Source organism: Salmo trutta, chromosome 12 (assembly GCF_901001165.1).
Source record: "Salmo trutta chromosome 12, fSalTru1.1, whole genome shotgun sequence".
Lineage (NCBI taxonomy): Eukaryota > Metazoa > Chordata > Actinopteri > Salmoniformes > Salmonidae > Salmo > Salmo trutta.
In genome coordinates this window covers 72,952,736-72,972,706 of record NC_042968.1, presented here as the reverse complement: position 1 = coordinate 72,972,706, position 19,971 = coordinate 72,952,736, and the positions used below count along the sequence as shown (strand labels likewise).

General features: G+C 42.6%; 2 protein-coding genes across 2 annotated transcripts in view; one reads left to right on the top strand and one right to left on the bottom strand.

The window, feature by feature from the left end:
• The window catches only part of arrdc1b (arrestin domain containing 1b), a 57,284-nt gene extending 55,914 nt beyond the window's left edge, over nt 1–1,370 (top strand). Inside the window, exons 7-8 of the mRNA XM_029769454.1 lie at nt 570–1,035; nt 1,217–1,370. Of these exons, the coding sequence (XP_029625314.1) occupies nt 570–1,035; nt 1,217–1,284 (534 nt within the window). The 3' untranslated portion in view covers nt 1,285–1,370. The remainder of the gene's footprint in view (nt 1–569; nt 1,036–1,216) is intronic.
• A 7,643-nt stretch (nt 1,371–9,013) lies between these two features.
• LOC115204123 (myosin-IIIb) overlaps nt 9,014–19,971 on the bottom strand; it is a 51,262-nt gene continuing 40,304 nt past the window's right edge. Inside the window, exons 18-30 of the mRNA XM_029769452.1 lie at nt 19,673–19,792; nt 15,890–15,975; nt 15,655–15,702; nt 15,461–15,508; nt 14,776–14,867; nt 13,719–13,829; nt 13,292–13,413; nt 12,308–12,501; nt 11,925–12,014; nt 11,358–11,523; nt 10,835–11,203; nt 10,463–10,535; nt 9,014–9,343 (exon numbers count right to left, since the gene is read on the bottom strand). Coding sequence (XP_029625312.1) covers nt 9,336–9,343; nt 10,463–10,535; nt 10,835–11,203; nt 11,358–11,523; nt 11,925–12,014; nt 12,308–12,501; nt 13,292–13,413; nt 13,719–13,829; nt 14,776–14,867; nt 15,461–15,508; nt 15,655–15,702; nt 15,890–15,975; nt 19,673–19,792 — 1,527 coding nt within the window. The 3' untranslated portion in view covers nt 9,014–9,335. The remainder of the gene's footprint in view (nt 9,344–10,462; nt 10,536–10,834; nt 11,204–11,357; nt 11,524–11,924; nt 12,015–12,307; nt 12,502–13,291; nt 13,414–13,718; nt 13,830–14,775; nt 14,868–15,460; nt 15,509–15,654; nt 15,703–15,889; nt 15,976–19,672; nt 19,793–19,971) is intronic.

The following is a 19,971-nucleotide window of genomic DNA, read 5'->3' as shown; positions in this document are numbered from 1 at the left end:
ATCCTCAATCGAGTGCTCTGATGGGCATCCACCCGATTAAAGCATGTTGTTTCACAGGTGGTATTTCAGCGTTTTAGCAGTTGTATAGTGTTCATTCTATAGAGTTCAGGTGGGCCCTTCGCGCTTCAGCAAACAAAGGCAAGGAGGGGTGCTCAACAACAATGACAAAAATCATGAGAGTTGCTTACCAAGAAAAACTTCCAAAAGGACTAATTAGAGGTTAAAAGGTCCTTTTGGAAGTTTTTCTTGGTAAGCCATTCTCATACTGTTCATTCTGTAGTTATAGTTGCAATATGAACCAGACAATGTTGCTCATACAGTATCATACTGTAGTAATCCTCTCATTAACCCAATGCACCTGCCATGTAGTATGCTGTAAGTCATTCATGCTCAGTTTCAGAGGTCTCTTTTGAGTTCAGGGATTATAACTATGGTAATCTGAACAGATCAGATGTCTTGGTCGTCATACAGTATGGCAAAGCGATTTGTGTCAGTACTGTACTTAAAGGATCATCTGGGATGACAGGATATTTAAACACATTGGCATTGTGTCTTTGTGAACACTGCAGGTATCACTAAAATCCCCTGAGACGGTTGTCACTTTACCCATCTACATCGGGAACATCGCTGTCAACTTGACCCCGTCACGAGCTATGCCCTCAACCCCAGCCCCAACACCCATCAGCCCTAACACCGGCCTGGAAGGGGTTACCCCCAGCGCACCCCCAGCTGAGGAGGACCTGGAGGAGGAGTTGGGTGCAGAGGGTTCAGTCAGCGAGGAGATCCCTACTAAGAGCCACTCCCAGCAGGACCAATCCGGCCAGCCCCCCACCATGTCCCCCAGCGCATTTAGCTACGCTCCCGGTGCAGCTTTCCCACCCAGCCAGCGACGTGCCGACGACACCTCTGCGCCTTTGTTCTGTGTGTCCACTGGGTCCACCATCCCTTTCTTCACAGAGGGAAACGTCACCCCAGTACCCACGTCCTGTCCTCTCATACTCCCCCCTGAGTACAGCACCTGGGACTACCCACATGGTGAGTCACCCCTGCCTAATACAGAACTATTACATAGTTAGTCACCACTTGCTGCTCCTACACACAGTTTAACCTGTCTGGAGTTGATTCTGTAAATCACTTCTGTGTCATTATGATGATAAATGAACAATGGCCTACTATTAGTCTGACTGTTTCTCTGGTTTGTATGCGGATCTTACAGAACCCCCTCCCACCTATGAGGAGAGCTGCAGCAGTAACAACTCCAGCTTCAACAACAGCGGGCCGTAGAGGAGAGGGGACTGAGCATAATGCAGCTCAAAACTGCCATTACACTCCCTAAAGGACAAATAGGGTACTGCAGTCCTAGCTCCAAAGGGACAGAAGGCGCTAACCTCCTAAATGTTACACTTAAATAGGGCTCTCCAACCCTGTTCCTGGAGCTAGCCTCCTGTAGGTTTTCACTCCGACCCTGTTCCTGGAGCTATCCTCCTGTAGGTTTTCACTCCGACCCTGTTCCTGGAGCTACCCTCCTGTAGGTTTTCACTCCGACCCCAGTTGTAACAGACCTGATTCAGCTTATCAACAAGCTAATTATTAGAATCAGGTGCGCTAAAATATGGTTGGAGTGAAAACCTACATGACCGTAGCGCTCCAGGAACAGGGTTGGAGAGCCCTGCTCTAAATATGTTTAAAAAAGGGATCATATCTGTTGTTTTTTGTGTGTCTTATGATGGTTTATACCCATTTTCTCCCTTACTAAAATGTCCTGCTATTATATAGATGGCATGAGAGAGAACATGAACTGTGTCTAATTTTAGCACTTCAGAGTAAACATATAGTGGGTATGAGAATATTCTTGCATCTATGATGCCTTGAAATTGTTGTAGGCCTGCTACTGTCTCTCCTTCGTCCTTCAGACACAACCAAAATCTGGCCTTTGTTTTAGTTTATTTCCAAATGTGCACACTACTGTAATTCCGATGCATCACTGTCCACTTCCACCACAGTGGCTCCGTCTTTTGATGGGTGGAGTCGGGCTGGCCTAGCTGGACATCAGGACCTGAGCATGCCTACCCCCTGGTGGCCATCGACGGAAGAGAATGTTGCCCATCGACGGAAGAGAATGTTGCCTATCAACGGAAGAGCATGTTGCCAATTGGGAAAGCTTCTGACCTTCACTAAGGGCACTATTTAATCTGTAAAGCTGAAGCGTTGCAGATTCCACGATAGAAATGTAGAGGTCAATTCCGATTGAGCTGACATATGCAGCGTTTACAGTGAATACAGTCTCCGCTAAAGCAGGAACATGGCCTTTAAATTTCAAGCACGCTGTAAAGCTGCAATGCAGATTGAATAGAGCCCTAAAGCACTGGAGCTCAATGATGCCTGCTAAGTAGAACATACTCCCTCAACCTGTGATCTACTGACCAGGGGCTTCACATCTTGTCACACCTCATCATCTTGAAACAGACAAGCGGGACATTGTACTCTTGGGTGTGTATGGGTAATTGACATAGCAAGGGTTGATATGCATTTATGACATCTGATGCAAACACTTTTACTTTCCTCTTTTTTTTTTACCCTGGATACAATTTTTACCCTGATTTTCCCCATGTGGCCTTAACTCCTTTGGTTCTACCTACATTACTATGTGGTGATGAAGACAGTTGTCTTCAGGGTTTCTGTTGCTTTTGAAATGGCAGTCAATGCAGATAACACATTTGTTGGTGCGACAACCAACAGTGTGAAATGTTTAAGCACAAGACAGCACTTTTTGGCAGTTTGAAACAGTGCATGTATATGTTGTTGTGTGTGAATGTGTATGTAGTGTATGTAGTGTATCAGTTCCTGTAGGTGATCGCCCCTCCTGTCTTTGGCACTTGATAACGTTGGACAGCTCACTTTTACAACTGGACATCAGGCAATATCATCCACTGTGTGTTTGTATGAGTGTTGATTTGTATGTCTTGTTTCTGTCTCAATGACAGCCTCCTTTAGTATGTCTAGGCCAACCACACTGTGGCTTATGTTTCATACAATTCTGTAATTACAAACTTTAGCACCTGCTGTGGGAATAAATGTATATAGCAATCCCTCCTGTAATGGCAGCCTCGTGCTGTCAAAGCCTTCGTATACCAGAAAATACATGGCAGATGATATTGGGAATTGATCTGCGGTTCAGACCACTGCTCTACAGTAATAAGGCATCAGCTCTGAAAGAACCATAGAAATCACACCTCTACTGTATTTACCATCTTCTCAGAGTATACTCATGTCACTTACAAATTACATCTACCATTGTGGGAAACATACGATTCCCGAAAATATGGCCAAGCTGCTAAATCAAAATTGGCGATATATTGTCAACATTTATGGTCTTAATTTGAGGTTAGGATTAGGAATAAGGTTAGCAGTGTGGTTAAGGTTAGGTTTAAAATATTATTTGATTTTAAGAAGAGAATAGAAGTAGATCTTCCGGCGTTGCAGCTTGGCCGGAAAGTGACATCCGAAACATACTGTGTAATATGTAATACACTCATTAAACATCACTAGACATAATATTACACCTTCTACTGTGTGAAACATACTGTGTAATGTACATGTCCACTGAGTTGTTGTTAACCCAAGCCTTAACTACATGATTCCAGTTCCCATTAGTCTGCATAGTCATCATCCTCATCATCATCCAGGTGCTAGAGGTTTGGAATAGGATCTCTCTTTGTCTAGGAGAATATTGGGAGTGCTTTTGTGGCCCTCCCTGTTTTATCTACTGGAGTCTCCCCTGGACTGAAGATGCACTGGATGAATACTAAAGTAGCTGTGAAACTCGTGAGGATTTTCCTCAAATGTATTTCAGCTCTGCTTGTGGACCTTGGATCTCCTCTTTTTTAATCCTAGAAAAAGAACAAGACAAAAAATGTGCAATTCTGTTATCTCCGTGTTTGAAACGGCAGCTTAGTTGAAGTCATTTCATGCTGGTTTTATCAATCCTGCCCCACTGTTTTTATTTCTCTTCACCAAAGGTACTATAGCTTTCTAAACTCCAACATGTTTTTCATTGTACATTCTTTCCCCTCACAAATCGGTGAGTGGTGTACATGTGGTTTTGTATTTTTCTATTTGTAAACAGTTTTCTGGTGCATATGGTAGCATTTGAGAGAGAAAAAATATTATGGAGAAAAAAAATTGTAGCACCCTAGTCAATCAAAATTATACAGTGTAGCAATAAAATGATAATCTGACATATCCTTTGTACTGGTTTTGCAAAGGAAAATGGTTTCTTGGGCCCTATATTTACCTGTCCCAAAGCACAAAGAATTTATGTTATGATACAATAAGCAGTTGGATGATAGAGAATTAAAGGTGACCTCAGGTGCCGTCAAAGGAAATGGGTCTATCAACTGCTTGAAAAGATGGGAACATATGCCTTGTGTTCTGCCTGTGTAATCCTACATGCCTTGGTGTGACTGAGATACTATACTTTAGCCTCCTTCCTTATGTTTTGACAATGGCATGGCCCAAAGACTGTCCAGTAGCCATGACAATGGGAGCAGCAAGGTAGAGCGTGAGAAGAGTAAGGAAGAAACAGCCTTTTCAGGCATCATCCCCGGGCTCGCCACCTCACTGTTTACCGCAGCATCGCTCATCCTCTGTTGCCATAGAAACTGCTTAGCCCCAATCCACCAGCCTCCCTGTGTCACACATGGACCACAGAGCTCATGTCTGCTTGCATACCTGCCAAGGGATGGAGGGAATATAATCTGCAAGGGCAACATAATATCACAAAATTTCACATAATATGTGTAGAATCACTGCTGGATATTCTATGCTGGAATGTGGCCATTGCTTCATTTTTGGCATGGTGCAACAGCTACACTGTTGGATCTTATATAATGGAAGTAAATATTGGGGCCAACATCTAGACTTTGTATTGCCTTGTCTTGAGCTCCACCACCTGCTGTGATGATATAATAACCCCAACAAGGTGTGTGGGCTACAGGCCTATATCATTATCAACCACAGGAGGGAGACAGAGCTAGTGGTGAGTTAAAGTTTTTACATACACCAGAATGTACAAACCACTTGAGGTAAATCATTTGAGGGTTTAGAATGTGTGATGTTAGAGAGCGCACAGAAATCCTCTCCCTGACTTCCCCCCTCCCGCTGACCTAATTGTTAAGTCACTGGCCTACTACAGCGTCCTTGGATGACTGACCTATCGTCGATCATAACCAATTTGCATTTCATCATAGTAAATTGGACGAGCAATCCAACGCATACATGGATGAAGAAATGGTAAACTGCCTACTTAACTAATGAAATATGGAAGAATTACAAGTAGCCTATGAGATTAATGGCAGTATGGTAATAAGTGATTAGAATGAACTAGGCCTAATTATCTAGGGTAAACATACAATGAGCTCACTACCCATTGATTAAAAAATGCTGTTTGGTGTTTCAACAAATTAAATCTGGTTGTCAGATCCAAACCAGTTTTTATTCTGAGCCAATCAGATGTTTTATTAAGTTATTGGCAGTTATGTGTAAGGTCCTACTAGTGGCTAATTTCAAAGTTGAAAAAAATCAAAAAACTATGATGTGTAGGGAAGACACATTTTCCAGATATTTACAGTACTTTCTCAGATAGGTGATCATACATAATTCAAAATGAAGAGATTATTGTTATGTCTTGTGGGTTTCATAACCACATCTTCATAACAATTCAATAATGATGAGACGGGAGACATGATTTAGTTCAACCATACATATTGAACATGCTCAGTCTACAACTCATAGAACCCCATGCCATGATATTCTGCGGCACAACCCCAATAGATAGATTCACTTTTCAACAGGAAAAGAACCTTAAACACAAGGCCAAATATACACTGGAGTTGCTTACCAAGATGACAGTGAATGTTTCTGAGTGGCCTAGTTACAGTTTTAGTTAAATCAGCTAGAAAATATATGGCAAGACTTGAAATTGGCTGTCTAGCAATGATCAACAACCAACTTGACAGAGCTTGAAGAATTAAAAAAATAATGTGCAAATATTGTACAATCCAGGTGTGTTTTCACAGCTGTAATCACAGCCAAAGGTGATTCTAAAATGTATAGACTCAGGGGTTTGAAAACTTACAGTTCCAGTTAAAGTTGGGACACACTTACTCATTCAAGGGATTTTCTTTATTTTTACTATTTTCTACCATGTAGAATAATAGTGAAGACATCAAAACTATGAAATAAAACATAAGGAATCATGTAGTAACCAAAAAGAAGTGTTACATATTTTATACTTTAGATTCTTCAAAGTAGCCACCCTTTGCCTTGACAGCTTTGCACTCTTGGCATTCTCTCAACCAGCTTCATGAGGTAGTCACATGGAATGCATTTCAATTAACAGGTGTGCCTTGTTAAAAGTTAATATGTGGAATTTATTTCCTTCTTAATGCGTTTGAGCCAATCAGTTGTGTTGTGACAAGGTAGGGTTGATATACAGAAGACAGCCCTATTTGGTAAAAGACAAAGTCCATATTATGGCAAGATCAGATCAAATAAGCAAAGAGAAACGACAGTCCATCATTACTTTAAGGCATGAAGGTCAGTCAATGCAGAATTTTTTTCAAGAACTTTGAAAGTTTCTTCAAGTACAGTCGGAAAAAAACATCAAGCGCTATGATGAAACTGGCTCTCATGAGGACCGCCACAGGAAAGGAAGACCCAGAGTTACCTCTGCTGCAGAGGATAAGTTCATTAGAGTTACCAGCCTCAGAAATTGCAGCCCAAATAAATGCTTCACAGAGTTCAAGTAACAGACATCCCAACATCAACTGTTCAGAGGAGACTGTGTGAATCAGGCCTTCATGGTTGAATTGCTGCAAAGAAACTGCTACTAAAGGACACCAACAGGAAGAAGAGGCTTGCTTGGGCCAAGAAACACGAGCAAATGGACTTTAGACTGGTGGAAATCTGTCCTTTGGTCTGATGAGTCCAAATTTGAGATTTTTGGTTCCAACCGCCGTGTCTTTGTGAGACGCAGAGTAGGTGAACGGATGACCTCTTCATGTGTGGTTTCCCCCGTGAAGCATGGAGGAGGAGGTGTGATGGATGGGGTTGCTTTGCTGGTGACACGGTCAGTGATTTATAAAGAATTCAAGGCACACTTAACCAGCATGGCTACCTCAACCCCTGGGGGCAGCCCGTCAGGAAGTCCAGGAGCCAGTTGCAGACGGAGGTTTTCAGTGCCAGGGTCCTGAGCTTAGTGACGAGCTTGGAGGACACTGTGGTGTTAAACGCTGAGGTGTAGTCAATGAACAACATTCTCACATAGGTGTTGATCTTTTCCAGGTGGGAGAGGGCAGTGTGGAATGCAATAATATGCATTTGGAGTGGGTCCAGGGTATCTGGGATTGATGGTGTTGATGTGAGCCATGTGAGCCATGATGAGCATTTCAAAGCATTTCATGGCTAGATGTGAGTGCTATGGCGTGATAGTAATTTAGACGGGTTACCTTGGCATTCTTGGGAACAGGGCCTATGGTGGTGGTGAAAAATGTAGCAACTCTGCGCACTTTCCTGATTAACTCTACGGCTGAGCCTCTTTAGCAGCTAGTTCCATGGAAACACTGACTTCTATGGCCTTTGCCAAGGTCAGAATACTTTCTGTTAACAGTCTCGTGTGGCTTCCTCCGTATCCCACATACTAGTCTGTCTCTAATGGTGTAATTTAGAACATAAATAAACTATCAGAGCATTGTGAGTTAAATTAACACAGCAGCAAACATTGTCACTGATTCTCCCTATTTCTGATATTTCTTCTTTGGAACCTAAACCTTTCAGCAACTAGTGGTTTTGGTGAAAAGTCTCCTTTCATGATTCCCACAATATCACCATATGTCGTATTACCTGGCCTGTCTGGCTGTAGCAGGATGCGTAGTAAATTAAATGTTTGGCCCTATTACACAAAAGAAATGTAGGCACCATTTTGTCCTCAATGTCATTTGCAAGAACAAAATATTCTAACCATTCTGTATATGAGCTCCACTGCTCAATACTTTCATCAAACATTCCAATGTTTGACAATTCCAACCATTTTTTGTTTCTCAATAGGCTCCCGATTGTCACTCACTTCAATATTATCCTTAACCATGGCAATATTTTCCTCAGTCATGTGATCTTCATTAATTTCACTCACAAGTTCGCTCATTTATTACTTTCCAGCTGCGACATCCATCTCGAATAATTTTCTGACATCCATGAGTTGTGCACAATGTATATCCATAAGAGTTTCACAGCAGCATCACATTACCTTGGATGGAGTAGACGGTACACAGTGCGAGAGCTAGAACCCTGAGATCCAATGAGATTTGGAGTCCTACAGTATATGGTCGATTTAGATCTATGGCCCACTGACTCCTGTTTGCCTGTTCTGATCATAGAGATCGAGGACTCATCTTTGCATCTGTGTCATTATAGTGTCTGACAGCACCAAAAGATAGTACTTTATTAATTTGAGTCTCTCTCCATTTTGAAGTAGTTAATTTTCTTCTTCATGATTGGCTGATCGCTCCTGGTGACCCGGTTGGACATGACTCCAACAGAGTCACCAGGAGGGATCAACCAATGAAGTTGGAAGTCCCACCCAGTTGGCTACATTAAAATGGTGGAAGCCCTCAATGGCACTGCCCATGACAACATGGCCTTTTGGCAAATAGAGGCCTCTATGGTTTTGGGCCTGGTGTTCCAAAAGCATCGTAAGGCTAATAAATTCATCGTTAGAACCATATGTCATATGATTGATTATAAGATGAACTTAACTTTAAGATGATTTTGGGAAACTGGGCTGTGATCTACTACTCTGAATATCACTGGCTGCTAGTAATATCTGTTGAAGCCCAAACCACTCCTCTCCACAGGTCTGCAAGCATATTGGGTGATTCTTTAACTGTTAAAAACACACCTCACTGATGACTGATATGGTGGAACTAAAGAAGGAATTCATGGCTGTGGCCTAAGCTTTTTTGACTGCAGATTTTATTATTATGAAGAAAAAAACTTGAGGACAACCAGATATCTAAAATGTAAAAAACACATTCAGTAAAACAGTGAATGTAAAATTCCCACTGAATAATTTACATACACACATAAAACAATATTCAGAAACAAACAAATTTATATTAAAATTGTGACTAAATAAAACCCTAGTAAAACAAGGAATCTCCTTACAATTTGTTTATAAAAACCTGGTTAACGCTTGACAGAATAAGGTCCAGTTAACTCATTCAGATGGGCAAAAACAACAAATAGCAGCTTTGAATGAACTCCCTCCATCACATGGGTTATGAATCTGCAACAGAAACAAAAATAGCATAAGTCAGTTTAAAATCACTGCTTGGCTGAATATTCTACACGACAGAGACGTCTGGACACAATGTATTGCACAATGCCTTGTTGATCCCTGTCGGCCAGAACTATGACCAGCAACATTCATACAAATTGTTAAAAGGTTTTAAAAACAATAATAAATACAATAGTTCTAATAAATACAATAGTTGGACAATGGTTTACATTTTTTTTTTTAAAACATCAGATGTTGACTGAATTATAGCACATACAGTTCAGGGATTTGTGGGAATTCAGGTATTAATGTGTCAAATTACACTTCTCGTTTCTTAGAATGCACTCCTAAATACATTTTCTAATGGTATCAGGTATTTTTTTAAATATATGTTGTGTTAAAATAAAGAAAATTATATGTGCCTCATTTGTATAAATGCACTGGGTATATTTGCATATATTAATATATTAACAAAGGGGTGGAACAGGGCAGCAACCACCAAAACCGTGCTCTGTTTAGGCCTACCTGCACGGTCTAGACTGCTTCACTAATACTGTTGTCACGTTCTGTTGCATAATTCAACAAGTGTGTCAATAGCAACACGCTTGGCTTTAGATTACACTCATCTATACATACTTTACATTGTTTGCAAGATCAGACACAATATCACTATAATTTGAGTGTTCATTTTCGGCAGTTGCTTTCATTTCAGCGCCTCTAACTGTACTGTAAATTATAACTTTTTTAAATTCATGCAAAAAATGTACATCCATCAAAATAAAGTTCTTTCTTCTCTTTCTTGTGCTGTAAGTGTCGAGGTGTGTTAAATCTCCAACAAAGTTTAAGCATTTTTTTAGATGCAACAGGAAGACAACGCATTCCACTGAGCCCATTTCAGCCATTACCGGGGTGGGTTTGACAGGTCATTACAATCATTTCCGCGGTCGTAACATTATTTAATTTAAATTTAGTCCTGCGACATTTTAGTCCCAGGACTAAAATGAAAGCAATCAATACAGCCACATTTAAGTGACAAGTGGATTCTGCACCCCTCAAACACAGGAAATAGATGGCTGAAAAGACAGCTCGTCAGGTGGGCGGGGCATGCACGTAGCTACTATGACCTACCTGTCCTCCTCCAGGAGGGTTTGGATGTACTGTGAGAGACAGCGGGGCTCTGTTCCTGGACATCTGAAAAGTGCTGCAGACACAATACAGAAAAGATCACAAACCCATAAACGATTCCACAATTCTTTATTAATGCAGATGAATGAACACTCGGGGCACAGTACTCCAGCATGAATTGTGACATAAAAATGGTTTCCACAAGTTAATCAGACTAGGGAAGTAGATGGAATGGCTTCATTGTCAAAATCCTGAAGTATCCCTTTAATACATTGGACATATAGTTTAGACTTTAATGACCTATCACCTTATCATTGAACATATTAAGTCTCCCATCTATCCACCCTCTTCCCTTTCCTTATCATTGCCTCTCACCTGTTGGATCTCCCTCATAGCCAATCGGATGGAAGGATACAACCGGGGAAAGGGCCTGCTCCTGCGGTCCCGCTCGCCCTCATCTCTCCACGCTCTTCCTCTCTCCCCATCCCTGAGCTTCCCTCCCAGGGCCTCCCCTCCTCCTTCAGCCCGGTGTCTGCGGTCAGATATCCGCCTGAGGACAGGGGATCTCTGGGCCTCCAGGTCGGGGTTCTGCCCCGGCGGCAGGAAGAGCCGCTGGAACTCCAGGTGGACCTGATCCGGGCTCGACTCGCCCTCCTCTTCCCCAGACATGGTGCTCCTGCGGTCGACCACAGCCAGGTGATCCGGGCCCTTCAAGTCCTCGTAGTCTGTGTTGTGGTCACATGTCTGGAACAGCAGACAGAATAACATTAGTGCATAAATGTTTGATTATCCATTCTTAACGTACAGTATTACACACAGGTCCTGCCAGAGCCTGTGCCAACTGTGAGTAAATTCGACAGGAGCCAGACCCTAAAGGGGGTTTGACCCAAGTGCTGACCTGTCCACAGGAGGTGGTGAGCAGCTCGTTGAAGGGCTTGATGCCCACCCGGCTGTGGTGCTGCACCAGGTCAGGCAGGGAGGGGTGGGCTTTATCCTCCCCCAGGATCACATACTTCCCGTTGGACTGCATCTCGATCATGTAGTGCCTACAGCGGTTCGCCCCCCTGACATCGGATAGATGGAGATGTCAGAGGGTAAAGGGTACGTATCGGTCAAACAGGGTGAGGGAGCAAACAGGAGTTAGGGGTTTAATGTCTTATATGTCATGCTATAGAGTCGGGTCGTTTTCAGCACACTGTAGTAAAACTATTTTCAACGAAAAACAAAAATCCCTCTAATTGGACAAGTTCAGTTAGTACCTCCCCATTCCAATCTATGTCAAAAAGTTTACTGCCTACTGAACACAACCCTGCCTTCTGCTCTTGTTCTACTCGTCTGTTAACCCCTTTCAAATACACTTAACTGCACCCTTCCTCAAGGTGACCACTGATCTAATGTGATGTGATGAGAACAAGACCCAGTAGGGGAAGGTCATTTGGATCCAGATTGTTATCCTCAGTCTTACTTGTACGTTAGTGTGTAGCCCTCCCGGCTCTGTCCTACACGAATCAGGAAGCAGCCTACAGGCTTGTCCGTCATCAGATCCTCCGCTTGTCTGGAGAGGAGACATACACAGTGCGTTTAAAACCACCCTGAAATCTGACAGAATTAAGTCTGAAGTGTGCATTACTATCCTCGTTAGTACTGGACAGTAAAACAAGGGCAATTCTCCCTCGTGTGGACATTTCACAGGTCCCCATGAGGAAAAGGCTATTTTAGGCTGAGGAGTTAGGGTTACAATTAGGGTTAGGTTTAAGGTTTGGGAAAATAGGATTTTGAATGGAAATCAATTTTAGGTCCCCACAAGGATAGTAAAACATATGCTGTGTGTGGTCCTGTCTTACTGACCTACGTGTTATCATGCCATGGAACCAGCAGGGGAAGGCACCGTTGCGGACCACCTTGCGGGCCTGCGTCTCCTTGAACCAGCGGATGTTGTCCATTCTCTTCTTGCTCCTCTCCCTGGCCCGCTCCTCTCCCCCTACCTGGCCCATCAGCTCAGCCAGCTCACTGTGCACCTCTAGGTTGTCAAAGGGAGTGGCCTGTGAGAGACAGAGGGAACCGTATAGGGTCAATCTTAGGGTAGTTTAAAGCTCAGTTTAGGGTTCTATTCAATCAGATCTCATTAGCCGACATCCGCATAGTGGTTGTTTTGGCAGTGTCGGAACTGTGTTACAGCTGTCCAATTCACAAGCAGCTCCTGGAATTCTACCTAAAGCAGACATTGCCATTGGCTACATGGAATCGTAATAAGAGAAATCCCATGCAGCCTTGTTTACAAGTTGGAACACGGGAATGTGATGTAATCTACACCTCGATTAGGCTGATAGAAATCCTTAGTTTAATGGTTTTTTATTTGAGTGTCTTTATTTCTATATAGCCTACACTTTCCCGTTCTGAACTTCCAACGGGAGTGGGATGGTTTTGGCTTTGTGACAACGATTAGGAGCAGCAGCAGCTCACCTATTGGACAACTCCAACACTTGATTTGATTGAATCTAGGCCTTAGTCATCAGAGTGTAGGCGGGGATGTCAGAGGAAAGAGTGGGAGGGCGATTGTCGAAGGGTACAAGATCAGTCAATAGCAGGTTTCAACTAACATGCTGTCTATGTGCTAGCTAGCACCAGAGATCCAGAGACTACTTTCTGAAAATTACTTTTCACCATTTCAAATTAATTAAAAGGTTGCCAGGGTCTTGCGGGTAGAAATGTACCATCGAGGACTTTGGAAACAAGCATTTTAATTAATACTTTCAAGTGATACCCTCTGGGTCCACATTGTACATTTTGTATGTCTGTTACCCAAAATAAATTCAACTCAATATGGCCCACCTCAAACTGTTTGTTGCGGGGCCGGGGGACAGGGGCCAGGTGGGCAGCTGTGGGCATGATGGAGCGAGGCCGGGGCTGAGGCTTCTTCCTCCTGGGTAGGGGCACGGGTGGAGAGACGGGCCCTGAGAGACACACACACAAACAATACTGTTGATACAGCACTAATGGAGCTGCATATGGTGAGTGACAAGGATCCTTACAAATTCTTGAGTGCTGAAATATTCAAGACATCATACAGAAATGTCTTTGACAACAAGCATGTAAAGGGGTAGAGAGAAAGAGGGATAAAATGGTCAAGAACAAAAATAGAACAGTGGTAGAGAGAAAGAGAACAAGTAGGTGATTGGAAGGAAGGGAGATTGGTGAGCAAGAAAGAGAGATGATAGAAGGCAAAAGAGAAAAGGAAATCGATATTCCGTCTACTTACTCTTGTTCTCCTCCTCCAGCTCCTCCTCCCTCTCTCTCTGAGCCTGCCTCTGTCTGCTCACCTCCAACAGTAGGGACAGGTACTTCCTCCTGTAGCGCAGAGAGAGGTAGTCTGCAGAACACAGCAACAGAGACAATGAACAGGGTGAGGGAGAGGTAGTCTGCAGAACACAGCAACAGAGACAATGTGAACAGGGTGAGGGAGAGGTAGTCTGCAGAACACAGCAACAGAGACAATTTGAACAGAGAGCCAGAGGGGGAATAGAGCCAGAGGGGGAATAGAGCCAGAGGGGGAGAAGAGCCAGAGGGGGAGAAGAGCCAGAGGGGGAGAAGAGCCAGAGGGGGAGAAGAGCCAGAGGGGGAGAAGAGCCAGAGGGGGAGAAGAGCCAGAGGGGGAGAAGAGCCAGAGGGGGAGAAGAGCCAGAGGGGGAGTAGAGCCAGAGGGGGAGTAGTGCCAGAGGGGGAGTAGAGCCAGAGGGGGAGTAGAGCCAGAGGGGGAGTAGAGCCAGAGGGGGAGTAGAGCCAGAGGGGGAGATACAGTGAAGAGATTTTGAGAGGAGAGAAACATTACTACTGAATGACAGGCCTTGAAATCAAGATACCAGACAGTATAACATGGAAATTTCATCCATCTTACAGGGTTGCAACACAAAGACTGCAGGTAGCACTTAAAACTGCAAGTAACGGCAATGTCTGAAATACATTACATTTTAGTCATTTAGCAGATGCTCTTATCCAGAGCGACTTACAGTAGTGAATGCATACATTTCATACATTTTTTCCCCTGTTTTTTTTTTTGTACTGGTCCCCCGTGGGAATCAAACCCACAACCCTGGCGTTGCAAACACCATGCTCTACCAACTGAGCCACACGGGATACATCATGATGGGACATGATTCAACGATGTTAACTTCAATGATAATAACCTAATCTACCTACCTGCGAGGTTTTCTAGCCTCAGGCCTGAGTTTAAAAGCAGCAACATCTCACAGAGGCCAATAAAGCTGTTTGGCAGACATTTGAGTGATTATGTTCCAGATACTATTGGTGACCCTTACTTTTCTGGATGACAAGTGCTGCTGTCCCCAGTCTCTCCAACAGCCTGGACAACTCCTCCTGATGCCAGTACTTAAAGAACAGACGAGACGACCTGCCATAGTGAGAGAACGTTTGAACAATGTTTATAGATATTAAGTACTATTTGCAGGGGGAATTGTTGCATAGAGCACTGTTAAATTCGAGAAAGATTGAGATTACCACTTAACTCCAGTAATCATTAAGCCACATTCATAACTTTGGGACATTTCTAAAGAACAACACAGCAGTGGAAAGCAGGAGCTGGGGGTGAAAGAGTAACTGAGATAAAGACCTCTACTCAATATAAACCCTGAGCTGACCTCCCAGTACAAGCCAATGACAACGCTAATCTGCTAACTGAAGAATGAGCTGCTTTCGACAGACTGATTGAGTTTTATAAGACTTCAAACTGAATGTTGGACTCAACGAGTTGGAATCTGGGAGGCAGCTACCTAAATGTCTTGAATCTGAAATCTTATCAACACTATTGCCTCTAGCGTAAACGCATGAAACATCTGATGAGTAAAGCCTGAATGACATGCTTTGATGAGCGGACAAATTATAAAAAAGGAAGCTTTTTTACAGGAAGATTCAGGAGTAAATAAGTTAGTCTAAGACTGATTGCCAATTCATTTAGCTCAACAAGAGTAACTACTGTAGACTTACCCACACTTCCAGCCATGTATATCAGTAGTGTTGAGGATGGACAAGCAGCTGAAAAAGACCCACAAACCACAGGTTACATTTGATAAGATGTAACAAAACACAGCTACAAAGATCTGTTTAATATCTCAAACGGACGTTGATGTAAGTCATCTTTTTTTAATTGCTGGAATGAGAGCAAGTGTCTTTATACATACCTTTCCTTGGTTAGAGGTAAATCTGGCTTGATCAGCAGAATGTTATATCTGAAGACAAAGAGAGTTTAGCATGGAGCAGTGAAAATAAAACGGCAGTGTACAGAAATATCATGCATGCAAGTTTGTGTTGGCCAAGATGACAGTAGCTATTTTACAAATAAAGTTTGATAAAGGTACACACACACACACACACACACACACACACACACACACACACACACACACACACACACACCTCTGAGCAAATTCTTTGAATGAGGGTCGCCAGGAGAAGCCATCTCTTCGTATTCTGATGGTTTCCAGCAGGCCGTTGTATCTTAGCTGGAAAATATTTCATTATCATTAGATATCATTCGAATATGTTCCACAGAGCCCAAGCAGAATCAGGTGTTACTGATGGCCATATTAGAGAGCTACTGGACTTATTTGAAACCAAATGCAATCTCAAAGCTGAACAGCAGGTGGCGATGTAACAATGCACCGTTATGATGATGATGATGATGATGATGATGATGATGGGGGAGTGATTATTGTTTAAAAAGCAGAAATCACAGATGGTCAAGCAGCTTCAGAATGATAACTATTTTGGCTAGTCTTGCTTATGGAGTGCAATAGAGCTACAGCACAGAGATCTCAATGAGGAACATTGTAAAAATCTGTATATTATGCCACTATAACCACATGCATGGGTTGTTCCACAAAAAGAGTGCCTTTTGCATCCCTTTGATATTTTAAGTAGAAATTGAGCACCAATATTGAATTGTAAAAGCCTGTTATATTAAATGAAAACCACATGGAGAACAACAAATTAATAAAACATCCTGTAAAAAAATTAAAATAAGCCCTGTATCACTTCCAGGAAGATTTTAACCCACTTAAGGCAAACATTTATCCAAGTTTCATCATCATTGTAAAGCCGTAGTTATTTTGTTGCTTTGACAAAGTAATTTCTGAAGATTATTACTTATTTCATGTGATTATTGATTCATTTACATCTGAACTCTCGTTTTAATATGGTAAAACTATTTTAAAAATAAATGTTTAATAGTTAAATAAATCATACAGTAAAAGCAGGTGAGCTGGTTCTACTCTTATTGGCCATTTCCTGGTGTTTTGTGGAGGTAAACGGAGTGGACCGAGCATAACACGTCAACCCTGTTACCCATAGATAGACCGGCTAGAAACGCTTTAAACTTGCATTCAAATGCTACTCTCTGTTGCACACAACAAGCTTCCATTCCCCCTGTCACATGGGGATTTATTAATCATTTAAAAATAGTCAACCCTGTTACTTACTTTTTTTTACCTCTTGAGATGGGAAAATGCGTTTTTTTATGAAGTTGAACATGTGCTCTTTATGACAGAATGTAAACATTTTGTGAAATAAAAAAATATTTACCAAGTTACACATCTCAAAAGTCACCTTATTGGTGGAATGACCCACATATGTAATGAAAAAGACCTTAAATCAGCTTTAACACAGACTATTCACAGTAATTAATGAACAATAGTTCCAGTTTGACTATTGTCCACCCACCCGCCAATACTGCATTGTACTGTTTTATCAGTTCAGCCCTAGACAAACAAATTAAAAAGCACTACAGATGAGGAGGAGAGGCGAGGGAAGAAAGACCCCTGGTGTCAGACTACACAGCAGTGTTCACTGACACGGCAGAGTATTGACCGGCTCCATTGTGCCATCAGGGCTATACTAACCCTCCCCTGGGGCCAAATCCACTTCCCATGAACATCAGACAGTCACACACTGACCCACTAACCTAGTACCAAGACCAGGGCTGGCAGCAGAAGGAATCCGTTGGACGGGCCTTTGATTTAAATAGTCGTGCACGTTTTTTCACAGAACGTTTTCGTTTCTCAAAATCATTGTCACGTGGTTAATCATACAAATCTGAAGTTAAATTATAAAAAGAAAGATCAATTCAACTAAGGCGAGATCACCAGTCTCTGCCATATGGACACATTTATCCATTTGCAAAGGATGTTAAGTTGTGAGTTTACTGTGTGAGGTGAAGAAAACATTTGTGAGAAGCTCAGCTTATTAGTGGTGGACGTGGTGAGTTAAGACAATAAGAAATCATACATTGTCAAATGGGCACTGTGTTTCTCACAAGCGTAGCAGGTTGAGAACTTTGAACAATTTTTCCACTCCGAGAAAGAGAACAGTAAATGACTAATTAATACAGACATTAACAAATGACTGCAACCAAATGACTGGGGATTAACGGTATATTTACTGGGCCTACTGGTGACATATGTAATGGGGAATTGATTAAAACATTTTTTTTAAAGAAGGATCAGAAGGGCAAACACACATAACGAAACCATGAAGGCGCATGAATTGTCAGGAGACTACTGAGCACATTCTGGAGAACGTATTTTGAATGTTTTTAGTTAGACAGTAGTAATTAAAGAATTTTGGCAAAACATCAATTTACTTTAGGAGAAGCCATTATCCTAACAGTGCACTGTGCACTCGCCAACTTTCCTTTCACAAGAGTCTGAAACCAGAGATCTGTATATAAACGACGAGATGCTCATGTCTCCACCCTAACAATGGGAGACGTCGTCCCAAAGGTGGGAAGGCAGGCGACAAGCTTTAGGTCTGCATATTATGCCCATAAAAACACATAGGGCATATTCTGGACTGATTTTGGTGAGAGCGAGCCCTCTTGCTTCGCCTCTTCCCCTCTGCTGAAACTCTCTCACCTGAGAAAGCATCTTAATGAGCGAAACAGCACCCCTCTGTCTTACTATATGTAGCCCATGTATCTGATGCTGTCTGGCCAGAAATAGTATGACATGCCATACTCTTTTGGTCCAGACAGAATCAGATAAATGGTCTACACATACTGAGACAGAGGGGCACGGTTTTGCTCGCTCGGATGCTTTATCTGAGATTGATGAGTCTTTCTGTCGGCGTGCGTCTCAGTCAATTAAAGATCAATATTTCAATATGTTTTTTGGACAGGCAAGGAGGTACGGTAGGGCGGGCCCCCTATGGCCCTGACCTAGACCCTGTTACTGCTGCTGCTTAGTCAACCCCTGATTGCCATACTGGAGACTGGGTCATGTTCATTAGGACACACTGGAGCAAAACGCTTTGCTACGGAAAAGGAAAACAAGCGTTTCTTATTGGTCAAGTTCAGATAGGTTTGGTCCGATTTCTTCCATTTTGTGCCTATTGAACACAACCCTGACTCTGAAGTTCACTCAGTCTACACTCTTAGGATCAATACTGTGTTATAGATATAACTTTTAGCACTGACAATTATGCTCCGTTCACATAGCTTTTGTAATGCACCTTTGCTTAGCTTTTGAAAGCATTAAGATTATTCTGAAAAAAAAGAGTTAAACGTTGAGGGCACAAAAGTACTGGTGTTGTATCAGTAGGCTTGTGCACCCTGCCCAGGAAATAATCTACAGTAGCTAGGGGAAATACTAAAGCATTGGATGATTTTTATTTAACCGTTATTTTACCAGGTAAGTTGACTGAGAACACATTCTCATTTACAGCAACAACCTGCGGAATAGTTACAGGGGAGAGGGGGATGAATGAGCCAATTGGAAGCTGGGGATGATTAGGTGGCCGTGATGGTATGAGGGCCAGATTGGGAATTTAGCCAGGACACCGGGGTTAACACCACTACTCTTATGATAAGTGCAATGGGATCTTTAATGACCTCAGAGAATCAGGACACCCGTTTAACGTCCCATCTGAAAGACACAGGGCAGTGTCCCCAATCACAGCCCTGGGATATTGGGATATTTTTTAGACCAGAGGAAAGAGTGCCTCCTACTGGCCCTCCAACACCACTTCTAGCAGCATCTGGTCTCCCATCCAGGGACTGACCAGGACCAACCCTGCTTAGCTTCAGAAGCAAGCCAGCAGTGGGATGCAGGGTGGTATGCTGCTGGCTAATGATGCCTGGTTAACCTTCAATGTAAGGTAGATATAAACAGTACAGTATCTGAAAGGACACGATATATTGGTTCTCACCTGGTCCATGACCCTTTTGTTGTCCACCTGGTCAGGAAGCTTGTTGCCGTTGGGTTTGATGCAGCGAACAAAGTGAGGACTGGCCACAAACATCTTCTCCATCAGCACAGCCAGAGAGTGCTGCAGGGAAGACACATACATATAGAGGAGATTACTAACTTATCTGTGCATCTTTATTTTACAGCAGTCCAGTCTATAGGTAGGCATATTTAGGATTTTCAGTTCCGTTCATACTTAGTGCTCAGACATTATGAAACCAAATGCTCAGAAGTAAGAGGTTTATAAAGCCAGATGTGCTA